The 17352-nt window shown below is 43.6% G+C and overlaps 1 protein-coding gene across 3 annotated transcripts in view; it reads right to left on the bottom strand.

Annotated features, from left to right (window-relative positions):
* The window catches only part of nmnat2 (nicotinamide nucleotide adenylyltransferase 2), a 261995-nt gene that overhangs the window by 57161 nt on the left and 187482 nt on the right, over window positions 1-17352 (bottom strand). For all 3 annotated transcript variants that reach the window (XM_055642144.1, XM_055642142.1, XM_055642143.1), the window contains one exon: window positions 2008-2086. In XM_055642144.1, coding sequence (XP_055498119.1) covers window positions 2008-2086 — 79 coding nt within the window. The remainder of the gene's footprint in view (window positions 1-2007; window positions 2087-17352) is intronic.

The raw sequence follows: 17352 nt of genomic DNA, 5'->3' as shown, positions 1-17352 counted from the left end.
CAAAAGCTTTTACTTTAAAATTGTTGTACCAAGAGAAAATAACTAGCACATTTATCATTTTAAATGCCATTGAATGGAACAAATTATATCCATGTATATGGTATAGTATGCTTTTACACATTTTTCACTAGTTATCAGTTTGTTTGATTCCAGTCACGGTCTGATAGAACTTAATATGTGGGCAGTTAAGAGGTTTCTGCTACATGTTTGTACCAGTTAACAGAATAAAGATTCTCCGTTGCTGTTCCTCGGTTTTATGGTCATTTACACAGATAATGGACAGGGAAAGGTAAACTTGAAATTATATGGGGCAAATCTTCAATTTATAGGAAAGCTGATCGTTCTACATCAAAGCAAATAATTGGCAGGAGCTACTAAAATTGCTGTAAAGTGCAAGTTACTTTGACAAAGCAAATAGGCAAACATATTTTAAGCTACTGTATCTTGCTTACAAATCAGATATGAATTGCCAGTCCCTCTTTTTCATGTGCACTTTCTAAACGATTTATTCTGACCTGCTTTTATAAAGACACCCTTTATTTGCTGCCCAAGGGATGAATCAATCCATTCTGTGCTTGGCGGAGGTTTGTCTGCAAGTACTTAAATTAAATAGAACCAGACCTACTACCCACTGTCCTGAAACAAAATAGTGCAGAAATACTCCACAAGCCAAAAATTGCAAATGCTGGAAAATTGAAATAAATATAAAATGCTGGTAATCAGCCTGAAATCTGCAACATCCAGGTTCAGGAACAGCTACTTCCCCCACTGCCATCAGACTATTAAACACTTCAAACAAACTCTGAACTATAACAGCCTATTGCACTTTATCTGCTTATTGATGTGTGTATATATATATATATATATATATATATATATATATATATATATATATATTCTATGGTATATGGACACACTGATCTGTTCTGTATTTATGACTACAATATCCTGTTGTGCTGCAGCAAGCAAGAATTTCATTGTCCTATCTGGGCCACATGACAATAAACTCTCTTGACTCTTGACATACGCTATATCTGCATTCCAGAGTTAAATCAAGAATTCAACTGATCTCAGATAAAGAGCCATGGAATTTGATATGTTTAGTGTTACGCTCCTGATAATTACAAATAGTTTCTCTCTCACTGTTTACGTCTTCCCCTAGACCCTCCTTTACCACTCTGCACTCCCTTGCCTTAATCTCTCCTGTTTTCCACAAGGCCACAAGTCTTTATGTCTTCGGTCCTCATCACCTTTCCCCGAATCTTAAAATCCGTTTACTTGTAATTTTTCCCAGAAAGATGGGAAACAACGTGAAAGACCCACAGTCGGTGATTTATAGCTGTGGTTATGATTTCTGAGTAACAACTTGTGCAGCTCCAGTAGTTTTGGCCTCCAATTCACAATGTGAGAGCAGTGAGTCTGGAGCATCTGCTGTTCTACCACCACATACATACAGCCAGCCAGATGAGGTGCTACTCTCTACCAAGATACAATTATCATCATTTGCTCCTTAACAGATTTTGTTTTCATTAATTTATCTCTATGTTAAGTTGGAAACACTAACTTCTTTCTTTTCATTATCTTAGTTTAGTTTTAGTTTTAGTTTCAGTGAAACAGTGTGGAAACGGAGTCCACGCTGACCAACGATCACCTGTACACTAGTTCTATCCAACACACTAGGAAGTTTACAGAAGCCAATCAGCCAACGAACCTACAAAACTGCACGTATTTGGAATGTGGCAGGAAAAAACCAGAGCACCCGGATAAAACCCATGCAGTCACAGGAAGAACGAACAAACTCCGGACAGACAACACCCGTAGTCAGGATTGTTCCGTAAGGCAGCGATTCTACCGCTGCGCCACTGTGCCATACTGACTTCAAGGCACTTTTGCATAACTTTCAGACATGGCAGCAATTACCCAAATCAAAGTACCCAACACGAGGAAGATATCATCAGTCTTTAATGTATATTTAATCTTAGCCAGCTGAACCTTGCCTTCTCCTACCTTCATTAGATCTCGGTGGTGTTCCAGCACACTGCAAGTTGTCTGCCAAGTATCCTGGTAACACTCCCATGGGTCTACCCTGTGGAAACATCATAAGTTGGTACAGAGATTACATTAATTACTACTAATAATAAACATTGCACATGGCAGCTTACATTTTAAATGCATGTATGCCTGCCTGTAGAAATGAAAAATGTCTTTATCACCACTGGAATTCCATCAGTGTTTTATTCAATCAAAACATTGGTCCAGGTTTAAATAAGGGTTCTGTTCTGTAATCAGCATTGTTCAATGTGATGATCTCAGGGATGGGAAGCAACACATCAGTGGGGCCACAAGATGCTGAAGATGCTGGGATCTGTAGCAAAAGACAAACTGCTGGAAGAACTCCTTGGTTCAAGCAGCATCTCTGGAGGTAAAAGGACGGTTGGCAGTTTGGGTCAAGACTGATTGAATGGGGGGAATTGGAAGCAAAAAAAGACCAGGACAAATCAAAGCCAATTACAGATGATCTCAGGTAGGGAGGTTCCCTGAGGCCGGTTGTTGGCTAGGGACAGTGTGATCCCAAGAGGGATACATTATTGTGAACTATTAACTGACTTTTCATGGAGGAAGGAGGGGGAAAGAGAGGGAAGAAGGAGTGGTGGAGGAGTCGAGTGTTTGTACAAGGTACCTAAAATTAGAGAATTCAGCATCCATACTGTTGGGTTGCAAGCTGCCTCCAATTTAGCACGTGGCCTCACCCTGGCATTGGAGGAGGCCCAGGACAGAAAGGTCAGTGTGGGCATGGGAAGGGCAAGTTAAAATGGTTATTGAGTATAGAAGTTGGGATGTTATGTTACTGTTAAACAAGCCGTTGGTGGAGTATTGTGTTCAGTTTTGGTCACCCTGCTATAGGAAGGATGTTACATTGGAAGGAGTGCAGAGAAGATTTACAAGGATATTACCAGAACTTAAGGGCCTGAGTTACACGGAGAGGTTCGGCAGGCTAGCACTTTATTCCTTGGATTGCAGAAGGATGAAGGATGATCTTATGGAGGTGTATAAAATCAGAAGGTTAATAGATAGGGTCAATACACTGTATTTTGCTCAGAGTTGGGGGAAACAAGAACCAGAGGGCAGAGGTTTAAGATGAGAAAGGAAAAATCTAATAGGAATCTGAAGGGCAACTTTGTCCACACAGTGGGTGGTGGGTATATGGAACAAGCTGTGAGAGGAGGGAGATGAGACGGATAATATAGCAACATATAAAAGACATATGCATAGGTACATGCATAGAAGAGATTTAGAGGGATATGGGCCAAACGTGGGCAGTGTAGATAGGGCATCTTGGTCGACACGGGCAAGTTTGGGACAAAGGGGCTGCTTGCGTGCTGTGCGGCTCTATGACTGTCAAACCAGGGTAGGATCTGCACAGTGAATGATGACGCACAGGGCCCTGTAGAGCATTGTAGAGCAGAGGGATCTATGAGTACAGGTGCACAGTTCCCTCAATGCGATGTCAACAGCAGATAGGGTGGTGAGGCTTTTGGCACATTTGCCTTCATGAGTCAGGGGGATTGAGTTTCGAGGTTGGGTCATTATGTTACAGTTCTACAAGACATTGGTGAAGCAGCATGAAGTATTGTATTACATCTTGGTCACCGTGCTATGGGAAAGATGCCAACAAGCTGAGCTACAGGCATATGTTGGGCAAGCTAGGACGTTATTTCTTGGAGCACGGGTGAATCCTGAGGATGACCTTGTAGAGGGTATAAACTCATGAGGGTAATAGATAGGGTGAAAACATCTCCAAGGGTAGAGGAAGCAAGAACTGAAGGGCAGAGGTGTAGGATGAGTGTGGAAGGATTTGATAGGAACCTGAGGGCCAAATTTCTTACAAAGAGGGTGGTGGGTATGTGAAATGAGCTGCCAGAGGGAGTAGCTGAGGCAGACACTATAACAGCATTTAAAAGACATTTGTACAGGTACATGGATAGGAAACGTCCAGAGGGATATGGGCAAAACACGGACAAATGGGACTAGCTTTGATGGAGAGCATTTTGGTTGGCATGGACAATCTGGGGCCAATGGCCTAGTTCCATGACTGCTGTATGACTTTGCGACTGTTGTGGGACCTGACACACAACGTTGAAGGTGAGAGCGCAATTGGAAACATTGCAAGCCACAATATTTTCTTTTTTATTTTCTTCTTTCTGACTCATCTCACACTGGCATCCATCAACGACCAGCTCTTTCGTACGACATTGCAATATATCCCCAGATTTATTTTCTGTGGTGATTTATTCCATAAACTGTGGATCAGTGTGAACATTTTGAAACCACAGAATAACATTCAGCAAACCGCAACACTACAACAGTGATCCCTTGTCAATTCTACTCCCCCTTTGATGTGTGAGCTGTTAAAATTGAAATGCAGGTAGTAATCTGAACTATGCTGCAACATGGAAAGCTGCTGTACTCTACAAGTAGATTCACACAGGAATCCAATAGTTAGACACGTGCCTGACCAATTTTTTCCCGCTATTTTCTCTGTTGCTCCTTCCCCTCATCTCTCAGAGATATTGATTTCCTGTTGTGGTAGGTGACAAATCACCTCGTGGCATCCTCTTTTCCTGCACATCATTTACTTCTAAGTTTGTGTGAGTTTGAGGACATTAGTTGACTGTGTGGAGCTTCTCACACTCCAGTGGGTCATATGATTAGGAGTAGAACTGTCACTGGTTTCAAACTCTCTAACCTGGGACACTGAGCCCACTTTTAGTACCTCAAAGTCTCTAAACTAAACTAAACTAAACTAAACTAATCTAGACCAGACACAGTATGCTGGCAGTAAATTATTATTTGCATGGCTTATCAGATACGGCTAGACAGGTACATGGATAGGACAGGTCTGGAGGGATATGGACCAAGCTCAGGCAAGTGGGACTAATGTAGCTGGGACATTGTTGCCAGTGTGGGCAAGTTGGGCCGAAGGACATGTTTCCATACTGTATCACTCTATGACTCTGTGACTCTATTATCTAAAGAATATCTTCATATTTTCAGGAAAGTAAGGATACAAGTTATTATAGACAACGGGCCATTCCAGAGGAAGGTCTCGACCCGATACATCAACTGTTAATTTCTCTCCACAGATGCTGCCTGATCCACTGAGTTCCTCCAACATTGTTTTTTGCTGCAGGTCATTTTTAACAATTGTCAACATCTTCACATTCATACACAACATAGCCAACAAAGTCAAAAAAATACAAGTTTCAAAATGTCGTTTGGCCTTTTTCGGTCAGACACTTTATCATCAACAATCAACTTTCTTTCACAGAAGTAATTATCAATTTTTTTCTAAAGAGATGACAAACAGATCAGCAGTTCATTGTCTATGCAGAAAGAATCAACCTGAACAGAACATGCTGTAGTATTAATAGGATAACTTTAGTCAGCATACTGTATCTGGTTTGTTTATTTTATTTTTAAGAAACAGCACAGAAACAGGCCCTTCGGCCCACCGAGTCCGCATCGACCAACGATCCCCGCACATTAACACAAGCCTACACACACTAGGGACAATTTACACATATACCAAGTATACAAGCCCAAGCTAATTAACCTACAGTTCTGTACGGCTTTGGAGTGTGTGAAGAAACCGAAGATCTCGGAGAAAACCCACGCGGTCACAGGAGAATGTACAAACTCCATACAAGCAGCACCCGTAGTTGGGATTAAACATGGGTCTCTGGTGCTGCAAATGCTGTAAGGCAGCAACTCTACCACTGCACCACCTTGTCACCAATTGGTGTCGTAAATTGAAAAGGTGCAAAGCCTCCAGTCTGCAGCTAGATTTAATGAACTTGATCTGTGAGATTGACACCATGCCGGCTGCCTTGCTAAGGGACACATCTCTCTATACAGGCCTTGCCAGAGAGGCCTGCATCCTGTACAGGAATTTAAAAAAAGCAAGTGTTTAAATGTTATTGTTCACTGCAAGATGATGGACTTGATTTTTCTATATAGCGCTACAGATGTAAGGCCACACTAATATGTTGTGCATTAGGTTAATTGGCTTGGTATAAATGTAAATTGTCCCTAGTGTCTGTAAGATAGTTAGTGTGTGGAGATCGTTGGTCAGTGCGGACTCGGTGGGCCAAAGGGCCTGTTTCCACGCTGTATCTCTAAGACTAAGATAAAGATTACTGTGTGGTACACAAAGAGTGTTTATCTCTTATCCTTTTCCTGACCGTGACAAAGAAGCTACATTGAGAAACGCTGCCTGTGGCTAGGGTGGAGTTGTGTTTATATGCCCAATCCTTTCATGATTATAAAATCTAAATGGGCCAAAAAGACGTGGGATCAACAGCTCCCCGGGGGAAATTAATGCAAATAAGCACATCCCAAGGCCAATTAGAAGCTAACTATTATTGCTCAACTTTATCTTTTTTCTCTCCGTTTTTCCTCACAGTGGGAGTTTATTTACAATTCATGCCACCTCTTCTGGAGTCAGATTAGCTGCAATGGGACATACATTTTTCATGAGAACTGGGGGAGAGCGTGATGAAGGAGAACCGTGATCCGAGCAAAACTTGCCCATGGCCTTTCCTATGGTGATTGACTAATGTTTGGGTGGCAATGTTTGAAGTGTAGAATATGCAAAGCTTGGAGTGGAAACAAGGAATTGCAGATGCTGGCTTACACAAAGGAAACAAAGTTCTGGAGTAACTCAGCAGGTCAGGCAGCCACTCCAGAGATAATGGATAGATGACTGACTCGGAACGGCGCCTATCCATGTTATCTGGAGATGCTGCCCGACCCACTGAAGATTACTCCAGTGTCTTGTGCCTATCTATTTTAGGTGACATTTCAGGATGGGACCCATCTTCAGACTGATTGCAGGGATGGGGAGAAAAAGCCGAGAGAGCCTCCACTACAATCAGTCTGAAGAAAGGTCCTAACATGAAACATTACGTATCCATGTTCTCCAGAGATGCTGCCTGGGAAAGTGTCCCAGCTTTCTTCCCCCCAGGCCTGGCCCTCCCACAATTAATCTGAAGAAGAGTCCAGACTTATCCATGTTCCACAGAAATGCTGCCTGACCCGTTGATTTACTGCAGTACTTTGTGTCCTTTTGAAATGTTGTGGCAATTTAAAATCATTTTGCCAATATCCATGAAGTATGAGGCAGATGACTCCTTGCTTTATCTAATTGAACAACAAATGTTTCCTAAAACCTATAAACAAAATTATCAGGCAATAAAAAAGTTGGTCAGACAATTATTCTCCATAAAGGGGCTGTCCCACTGCGGCGACCTAATTGGTGAGTTTAGAAGAGTTTAGGAGAGTTTGAAGATCTCCTTCGACTATGTAGAAGACCTCCTTCGACCTCCTTCGACCATGTTGAAGATTAGCTTCGAGAAAATTGGACACCGAATAGCGGAGAGTGAAACCAACCTCCTTCGATCTCCTTCGACCTCCCTTCAACCATGTTGAAGACTTTCTACGACTTCCTTCGACTACCTTCAATTACCTTCGACTACCCTCGATTACCTATGAATAACATGCCGACCTACTACGACCTACTTCGACTAAACCTACGAGTAAAAATGGCAATTTTCACATGGCAATCTTTTTTTACCCGAGGCTATTTTTCAACGTGTTGAAAAATACACCGTGACCTAGCTGAGGCCTCGAGTATGTGGGGACTACACTCGAGCATGAAGGAGAGTTACAAAGACCTCTTAGGACCTCATGTCGACCATGCTGCGAGTATGAGTCGAGGGCAAACTCTTCTAAACTCGCCAATTAGGTCACCGCAGTGGGACAGCCCCTTAAAGGGCCTGTCCCACTAAGGTGACCATTTCAGCGCGTTTAGGAGACTGTCATGGTCTAGTTTAATCACCGAAAAGTTGGCAACCTTCGACTATGTAGAAGACCTCCTATGACAATGAAGGAGATTCACCAGAGACCACCTACAACCATGTGTCGACCATGTTGCGAGCTTGTGGCGAGCGCCGAGTCTCCTAACTCACCAATAAGATCGCCATAGTGGGACAGGCCCTTAACTTGAAGGAAATGTCTTTGAGAAAGGGCCTTTTTTTTTCATCTGTTCCCAGTCTTTGGGAGTAGAAGAGGAGTTAGGTATTAAAATCAGGGTGATGAGGGAAATGCTATTTTTTGCTCTCCATCAAGAGCAAGCACTGCAGGACCAAGAGTTCGGATTCAAGTCCAGATCCAGGGACAGTTTCTTCCCAGCTGTTATCAGGCAAATGAATCGTCCTACCACAACCAGAGAGCAGTGCTGAACTACTGTCGACCTCTTTGGTGACCCTCGGACTTTGCTGGCTTTACCTTGCACTAAATGTTACTCTATTATCTGTATCTAGACACTGTACATTGATCGATTGTAGTCATGTATTGTCTTTCTGTTGACTGGATAGCAGGCAACAAAAGCTTTTAATTGTACCTCGGTACACGTGACAATAAACTAAACTGAACAGCAGTTCAGTGGCTTATCTGAATGGTAAAGCTCTTTTCATTCTACTTGGAGTCATGGTGCGTCATAGTGTCCCACAGCATGGAAACAGGCCTTGTCTTAGTTAGTTCTATTTACCCGCATTTGGCCCATATCCCTCTAAACCATTTACTGTAAAGGCCCAACACGCCCATGCCGACCAAGATGCCCCATCTACACTAGTCCCACCTGCCCAGTTTGGCCCATATCCCTCTAAACATTTCCTATCCATCGATCTTTCCAAGTAAATCATCTCTGCAATCCTTCCAGCTTCACGCTATCCTTCCTACATCACGTTGACTATATATAAACACTGTACCCTAAACATGGCCTCATCAAGATCTTGAACATCTGTAACATAACATCTATACTCAAAATCCTGATTGATGAAGGCTATTGTACAAAAAGCCTTCTTTAATGAATGAATAAGTTTATTGGCCAAGTATTCACATACAAGGAATTTGCCTTGGTGCTCCACCCGCAAGTGACAACATGACATACAGTGACAGTTAAAAATGATACATAAAACATTAATAATAAAATATTATTGATTAAACATGTGAATTAAGTAAAATACCAGAGCAAAAGGAGGCTACAGATTTTTGGTTATTGAGTAGAGCTACTACTCATGGAAAAAAAGCTGTTTTTCTGTCTGGCTGTGGCAGCTTTGACAGTCCGGAGTCTACTTCCAGAGGGAAGGGACTCAAAGAGATTGTGGCCAGGGTGAGAGGGGTCAGAGATTATCTTACCCGCTCGCTTCCTGGCCCTTGCAGTGTACAGTTCGTTAATGGAGGGAATGTTGCAGCCAATAACCTTCTCAGCTGATCGGACGATTCGCTGCAGCCTCCGGGTGTTGTGCTTGGTGGCTGAGCCAAACTAGACCATGATGGAGAAGGTGAGGACAGACTCTACGATGGCCGTGTAGAATTGGACTATCATTACCTGTGGCAGATTGTGCTTCCTCAACTGTGGCAGGAAGTACATCCTCTGTTGTGCCTTTTTGACTGTGGAATCGATGGTAGCCCCCCACTTAAAGTCCTTGGAGATGATGGTTCCCAGGAACTTAAAAGACTAGGGTGCTACAGCCAGTCCCGGGGCAGGCGAGCTGACCTGGGAACTGCTTCTAGTCCCGGGCTGCTGAATTCTAGGAGCTGGTGGCCTCCAACTGGAATCGACCTTGAGGACCCTGGTCGCAGAGCCTGTGGACTTCCCATCACGGAGCCGGCTGACTTCGGAGGCTGTGGTGGCGGTTTTGCTACAACATATTTCACAAAACATGGGGGGGATTCTCCCCCACCTCTCAAAACATGGGGGGTACAGGTTTCCCCCCCCACGATTTCCGCCCATGCATTTAAGTCCCAGGTTACATGAAAACCTCATAAAGGAAATCATAGAATGCTGTGAAGTAGACATAATCTGTGTGCTTGGCTTGAGTTAGCGGCATGTTTTTGTGCACTGCTCATTTAAATCTGGCACTGTGTCTATCCAACCACTCTGTCTAATAACAGGCTAGCTCAAAGCTATTTCAACAAATAAGATCAAAGTTTCATTCTGCAGTGCAAAGTGGAAATAATGTGCAGGTTAACGTCTTGAGATGCAGAACATTTCACTTGTCACACAGTCCTACAATTGAACAACTGGCTTCTGGTCTCAATCGTTAAACAGTTCCCTGAGGGGGTGTTATTCTGATGTGCAGTGGAGAGCAGGCTTCCTTCAACGCCTGACTAACAAATGTCAATAGGAAAACTTCAGAGAATTAGTAATTGTGCAGAATCTGTACAGGTTCAAAATTACATGTCAATTTGCTTTCAGTTCCAAGTCATTTGCAGACCACAATCAACGGCCAGTACATCCGAGGTTAATCTGCATTTCAAAAGCCATGAATCAGAGGAGGGGACGAATAAACCTAAACCCAGCAAACAATGCAGCGATTTAATGCAAAGAATTAAAGATTTTATTCCAAGTAAGGTCATTGGGGTAACAAGATTTTCTGTTGGAAATAAACTAAGGCAGATACCATTTTGTTTTGTGTAGGACGCAACTGCAGATGCTGGTTTACACCGAAGATAGACACAAAATGCTGGAGTAACTCAGTGGGACAGGCAGCACCTGTGGATAGAAGGAATGGGTGATATTTTGGATCGAGACCCTCCTTACTCTCTCCCCTCTCCCCTGACGCTCAATCTGAAGAAGGGACTCAACCCGTTCCTTCTATCCAGAGATGCTGCCTGTCCCGCTGAGTTACTCCACCATTTTGAGTCTATCTACCACTTTGAACTGGCAGATACACTGACGAGGCACTGAACACCGAGAAAATACGCTTGCAGTTCTTTTATACAGCTGACAAGGAGATTGTGGGATGTGTTAAAGATGGAAGGACGTAGGTGCTCCTGGTGTTGGAAGCTGAACTGGATTAATTTGGATATGGGTTTTGCAAACATTCTCACTAGTATTTTGACAAGCAGATGGAATCACATGGAAGGATTTGGGATTTGTGGTACGGTCAAAATTAGCCCTCCAGAAAATAAGCTTGAGGACACTTAAGTATATCCAAGATTTTCTTGGCACCGTGGCACAGTGGTAGAGTTACACTTTACAGTGATAGAGTTACACTTACAGCACCAAAGACCCGAGCTTGACTGTGGGTGCTGTCTGTACAGAGCTTGCACGTTCTCCCTGTGACTACAGTACATAGGCTTTTGCCAGCTGCTCCCGTTTCCTCCCACATGCCCAAGATGTGTAGGTTTGTAGGTTAATTGACTTCTGTAAATTGTCCCTAGTGTGTAGGATAGAACTAGTGTCCGGGTGATCGCAGGTATGTGCGGACTTGGTGGGCAAGGGGTCCTGTTTCCTAAAACTATAAAAGGTGTGCTGAAACGGTGGATGGGGAGGAGACAGGCAATGAATATCGAAGTAGCAGGACATCAGAACAAAACCGATTCTATCACCACTTTCTACCACTCCCCCAGCCATTCTTTTAGCCTTTCTGCTGTAGCTCTCTCTGCGACCAGCTCACTCCATATACTCTAGATTGGAGATAGGACTCAATACTCCTAAATCAAAAGTCCTTATTGTCTCACTTCATGCCATTTCCAGAAAGAGTTCAGCTTGTTGCCACAATCATGCCACCTGCATGGCCAGATGTTCGTGGCCCAGGGTAGTGAATACTAAAAGTATCAGCGAAGAAGAAATGGCGATGATAATATTCTGCACTTTAACTTGGGTTAAAGGTCTTGGGTTTAACATTTCAAGCTCTGTGTAGAACATCAGCACCATCTAGTGACAGAGAATCAGAATTGCATTAAGCATCCTTGGGTTGAGATGAACAGCTTGCAAATGGTTGATTTGAATGTCCTCTAGTCCTCCTGGGACCCAGCTACATCAACACTACAGCCTCCAAACTGCAAACATGTCTGCAAATTGCTTTAGAAAGTGTGATAATTAATTACAAAAATAATTCAATGGGGGAAATGAGCACCTAGTTTTAAACTCAGTGAGTTGTCAGGATTTGAAACACATTACCTGAAATGCCAATGAAACTAAATACACCACCGACTTTAAAACATAAATTGGATATACAATTAGAATTCTGCATAGACACGGGGAGCATGTGAGGGAAATCGATGACTTAACAGAGCTGGCACGGCTCATAAAGCTGCTCCCCACGGTTTCAGGGACACAAATTCAAGCATCTGGTACTGTTTGCATGTTCTCTCTGTGATCACCTGGGCTTTATATTTTCCCTCTATATCCTCGGATTCATGGTTTGGTAACAGGTAACTGGACATTGCCCTCAGTGTGTAGTTGAGCAGTAAAATCTGAGGAAGAGGCAGTTGAAAGGAACATACAGAAAAAAAGTAGGATTAGTGCAATTGATTGTCAGTGTGGATTTAGTAGGTGGAAAGGCTTATTTCCATGCTGTGTGACTCTTGCATAGGACTAAATGGCATGTCTCTGTGTTATATAACATTATTCAAATGATTAAATGAAAGATACAGCTACCCCAATGAGTCCACGCCAACCATGGATTACCCAATCACAATAGTTCAATGTTATCCCACTTACGCATTCATTCCCCTACGCACTAGGGGAACTTATAGAGGCCAATTAATCTACAAACCCACGTGTCTTTGGGATGTGGGAAGAAATTGGAGCATTCAGAGGAAACCCTCGTGGTCACAGGGAGAACGTGCAAACCTACACAGAAAGTACCCAAGGTCAGTATCGTAATGGGATCTCTGGCACTGTGAGGCAGAACTGTCCTCTATAGAGCAATCTGCTCTATACCAATTTGCACGTTCTATGCTATGAGATTCACCTCCTGTCTCTCTCTGCTCTAACCCCCTGCCAAAGACTCTTGAGCCAAATACTCACACTTACCCACACTTGCAAAAGCAAAATAATTTTTCAAATCTCCCCAGACATATTAGTGTATAACATGCAATAAACAATAGACAATAGGTGCAGGAGTAGGCCATTCGGCCCCGAGCCAGCACCGCCATTCAATGTGATCATGGCTGATGATCCCCAATCAGTACCCCGTTCCTGCCTTCTCCACATATCCCCTGACTTCGCTATTTTTAAGAGCCCTATCTAGCTCTCTCTTGAAAGCATCCAGAGAACCAGCCTCCACCGCCCTCTGAGGCAAAGAATTCCACAGACTCACAGCTCTCTGTGAGAAAAAAGTGTTTCCTCGTCTCCGTTCTAAATGGCTTACTCCTTATTCTTAAACTGTGGCCCCTAGTTCTGGACTCCTCCAACATCGGGAACATGTTTCCTGCCTCTAGCGTGTCCAAACCCTTAACAATCTTATATGTTTTAATGAGATTCCCTCTCATCCTTCTAAACTCCAGAGTGTACGAGCCCAGCTGCTCCATTCTCTCAGCATATGACAGTCCCGCCATCCTGGGAATTAACCTTGTAAACCTACGCTGCACTCCCTCATTAGCAAGAACGTCCTTCCCCAAATTAGGGGACCAAGATTGTACACAATACTCCAGGTGTTGTCTCACTAGGGCTCTGTACAACTGCAGAAGCATTTCTATTTCTGCCTAAATGCGCTATGTTTTGCATTTCTAAATTATCTGCCACAAATGCCTGCGAACACAAGACTCCCAGGGACAAGAAGGTTGGAGAAAGTCTTCAGTGCCTGGAATGGCACCTTAATTGTGCAGAGGTTTACTGTGTATGAAGCCTACAGAGGGACAGGCAAACTGATAGGTCATGGGTTGTTTGTCTCAGGTGTTGTCGTCTCAGGGGATAATCCCAGAGTGGGGAAAATGAAGCAGGGATGTGGTGGGATGCAGGGATCACGAATTGAGAGGGAAATTGCTACCTCATTGCACACTGGCTGGATCATGATTTGCTCCATGGGGAAGTAGATGCTGGGCTGTGACTGAAATCAAATTAGATGTTTAGTTTAGTTTAGTTTATAGAGTGTGGAAACAGGCCCTTCGGCCCAGCAAGTCTGCTCCGACCAGTGATCCCCGCACTATCCTACACTCACTAGGGACAATTTACATTTACACCGTCAATTAACGTCTTTGGTGTGTGTGTGGGAGGAATCCGAAGATCTCGGAAAAAAACAACGCAGGGCACGGAGAGAGCATACAAACTCTGTACAGACAAGCACCCGTAGTTGGAATTGAACCCGGGTCTCTGGCGCTGTAAATGCTATAAGGCAGCAACTCTACCGCTGCCCCACCGTGCTGCCCTTTGTTGCTGTTGTGGAGCAGAGGTTGTGGTGAGAATAAATGGAGGAATGGGGCTGTTGCAGCCAGCACTTTTATTTTAACTTCTGCAGAACTCATAGAGCCAGTGGTTAGCACAAGACATTACGAAGGAAACCTTCAGATGAAGAAAATCATGGAATTTGAAAACTAAGCTACAAGTTGCATGTAATTGGGATGTAATTGGGATGCCAAAAAAATGTCCTTGTATACTCTACATAAAATCTTACCTTGTGCTATTTGTATACATTGGGTACGCAAGCAAAGGATATCACCATGCCTAGTCCCATGTGACAATAAAGTATTCCATCCATTCCATAAAATGTCAAGACCCTCGTGCCCAATCATGTAGATTTTCCCATTTAATGCCAGGAATACTGGATAAGCACATTAACTTTCAGTGAATGCATAATTTCTAACCTTCTTTACAAATCTAATGTGAAGAACTGTACTATAAGATGGGCAAACCTTCTGTGTGTTTTAAGCAAGCATTCTTTCACGTTAGTACAACTATTATTTAACATTTCAGTAAGGCAAATGTTGCATCACAACCTACTTTCTGCAGGTGATTTATGTGGGGAAGCAATTGGGTCCAACACATGCAGGTCCTGCCCAGGTTACAAGCACCAAACGTAAGTACAGCTCATATATTTGAGTGAGCATTTGCAAGACACGAGGGTTGATTAGCTGACTGCTGTGGTGCTCCAGGCACCATCTGATAACTAGAACTCTGTTCATCGCAATATCATTTCACCTTGCAGAGAAATCTAAATGGCTGAGTTCAATGGCCGTGTAAAATTGTAGGCCATAGTTGGCCTATGTTTTGAATTAAATACATAGCCCATCAGCCACATTTCCAACTTGCAATCTTGCCAGGTTACGATCGGTTGTCAGGAACAGCAAACCTTGTTGTTACTAGGGGAGGACCTGTGCAGTGAAAACTCAGCAACATCAAAATAAAATGATTAAAAAGTGCACTAGATTCTTACGCCCCCCGTCCCACGTAGGCAATTTTTTAGGTGACTACAGGCGACTAGGCTGTTGCCACGTGGTCGTCGGGTTGTGGTCTGTATGGTTCTGAGTAGCCTCCTCAGTCGCTCATAGAATCGTAGGGTGTTTCTGGTCACTGCTGGATTTTGAAATGTTTAAAACTTTTCGGCAACAGTTGGCTTGATGCCAATGAGTGTAGCTTGATGCCAATGAGTGTAGCTTGACTTCTCCTGGCGTAGGTGCTGCCGTATGTTGTCGCCAGGGTGATGTAGGTTGTCGCCGGTGCTGACTTCGGTGAATTCCATTGGCAAATACCGACGTCAACCTACATCAACCGGCGACAGGTACCAGCGACTGAATTGTCTTAAGTTGGCTTCAGTTGTCGCCGACAGGGTCGTACCTTGTCTTAGCTTGTCGCGAGTGGACGTAGGTGTGGTCGTAGGTGGACGTCCTAATGGGTCGCCGGTTGTCGGTGGCTTGCTGTAACTTGACGTCGATGAGATAGTAGATTGTTGTAGACACTGTCGTAGACATTGTCGTAAGGGGGTGGGGTCCAGTCGCTGTTTTTTCGGCTACTTGCTACGACTATGACAGTCGCCGAAAAAATCGCCTGTGGGATAGGCCCATTACCCTTTTTAAAAACATAGAAACATAGAAAATAAGTGCAGGCGGTGGCCATTCGGCCCTTCGAGCCAGCACCACCATTCATTGTGATCATGGCTGTTCGTCCCCTATCAATAACCCGTGCCTGCCTTCTCCCCATATCCCTTGATTCCACTAGCCCCTAGAGTTCTATCTAACTCTCTCTTAAATCCATCCAGTGATTTGGCCTCCACTGCCCTCTGTGGCAGGGAATTCCATTAATTCACAACTCTCTGGGTGAAAAAGTTTTTCTCACCTCAGTCTTAAATGACCTCCCCTTTATTTTAAGACTGTGGCCCCTGGTTCTGGTTTTACCTCATATAACCTCTGATATCTGAAGCTCGTGTCCACTAACATTGAGCCGATTGAACAAATAGCCTCCCTCTGTGCTATATATGTCTATGGTGCTATTTTTATGTTTCTCCTTCAAGCCTATATCCGGTCACACAGACACACACGTGACTCAGGGGATGTGAAGGCAATGCCTTCAGAGACTATTATATATACAGATCAACAATCATTTCCCATTAGACTCAGATAAACAAACACAAACGAAAACCCAGTAAGAAATGCAGGCAAAATTCCTTTTCCAGTGGGAACCGTGGAAAAGTGAATAGCACAGATATTTTCAATGTGCTCCACATCATCTCCAGCCTTGATCACTCTCCATCTGTTAAAACACCCATCTTGAATCCACCTTGTGCATCGTTGAAAAACACCCTTCCTCACTCACCTGAATCCCACCAACTTGCTCCCCTAATCCATCGTATGAAGAAGACTTGAATTAGCAGCACGGAAACAGGCCATCTCGACCCTTATTCTACCCGAACACATAATCCTCCCTAGCTTATCCAATTTATTTCCCCCCCTCACATAACCCCCATTTTCCCACCATATAAACTATCCAATTTATTTTTAAATGATAAAAACGAACCTGCCTCCACCACCTCACTGGAAGCTCATTCCACACAGCTACCACTCTCTGAGTAAAGAAGTTCCCCCTCATGTACCCCTAAACTTCAGTCCCTTAATTCTCAAGTCATGTCCCCTTGTTTGAATCTTCCCTACTCTCAGTGGGAAAAGCTTTTCCACGTCAACTCTGTCTATCCCTCTCATCATTTTAAAAATAAAAGTCCTATCCTAGAAGTAATTTGTCTATTCCCCTCCACAGACTGTTTTCACTCTGTATCACTCTATGACTACATTATACGTCCACCATGCTTCAATGCTTCAAAATCAAGTGGTCGAGTTTTATTGCCATATACTCAAGCATAGAAACATGGAAATAGGTGCAGGAATAGGCAATTCAGCCCTTCAAGCCAGCACCGCCATTCAATATGATCATGGCTGTTCATCTAAAATCAGTACCTCTTTCCTGTTTTTTCCCTGTATCCCTTGATTTTGCTAGCCCCGAGAGCTAAATGCAACTCTCTCTTGAAAACATCCAGTGAATTGGCCTCCACTGCCTTCTGTGGCAGAGAA

Source organism: Leucoraja erinacea, chromosome 10, assembly GCF_028641065.1.
Source record: "Leucoraja erinacea ecotype New England chromosome 10, Leri_hhj_1, whole genome shotgun sequence".
NCBI classification, from domain to species: Eukaryota; Metazoa; Chordata; class Chondrichthyes; order Rajiformes; family Rajidae; genus Leucoraja; species Leucoraja erinaceus.
Note: the sequence above shows the minus strand (reverse complement) of the source record. Positions and strands in the feature narration are given on the sequence as shown.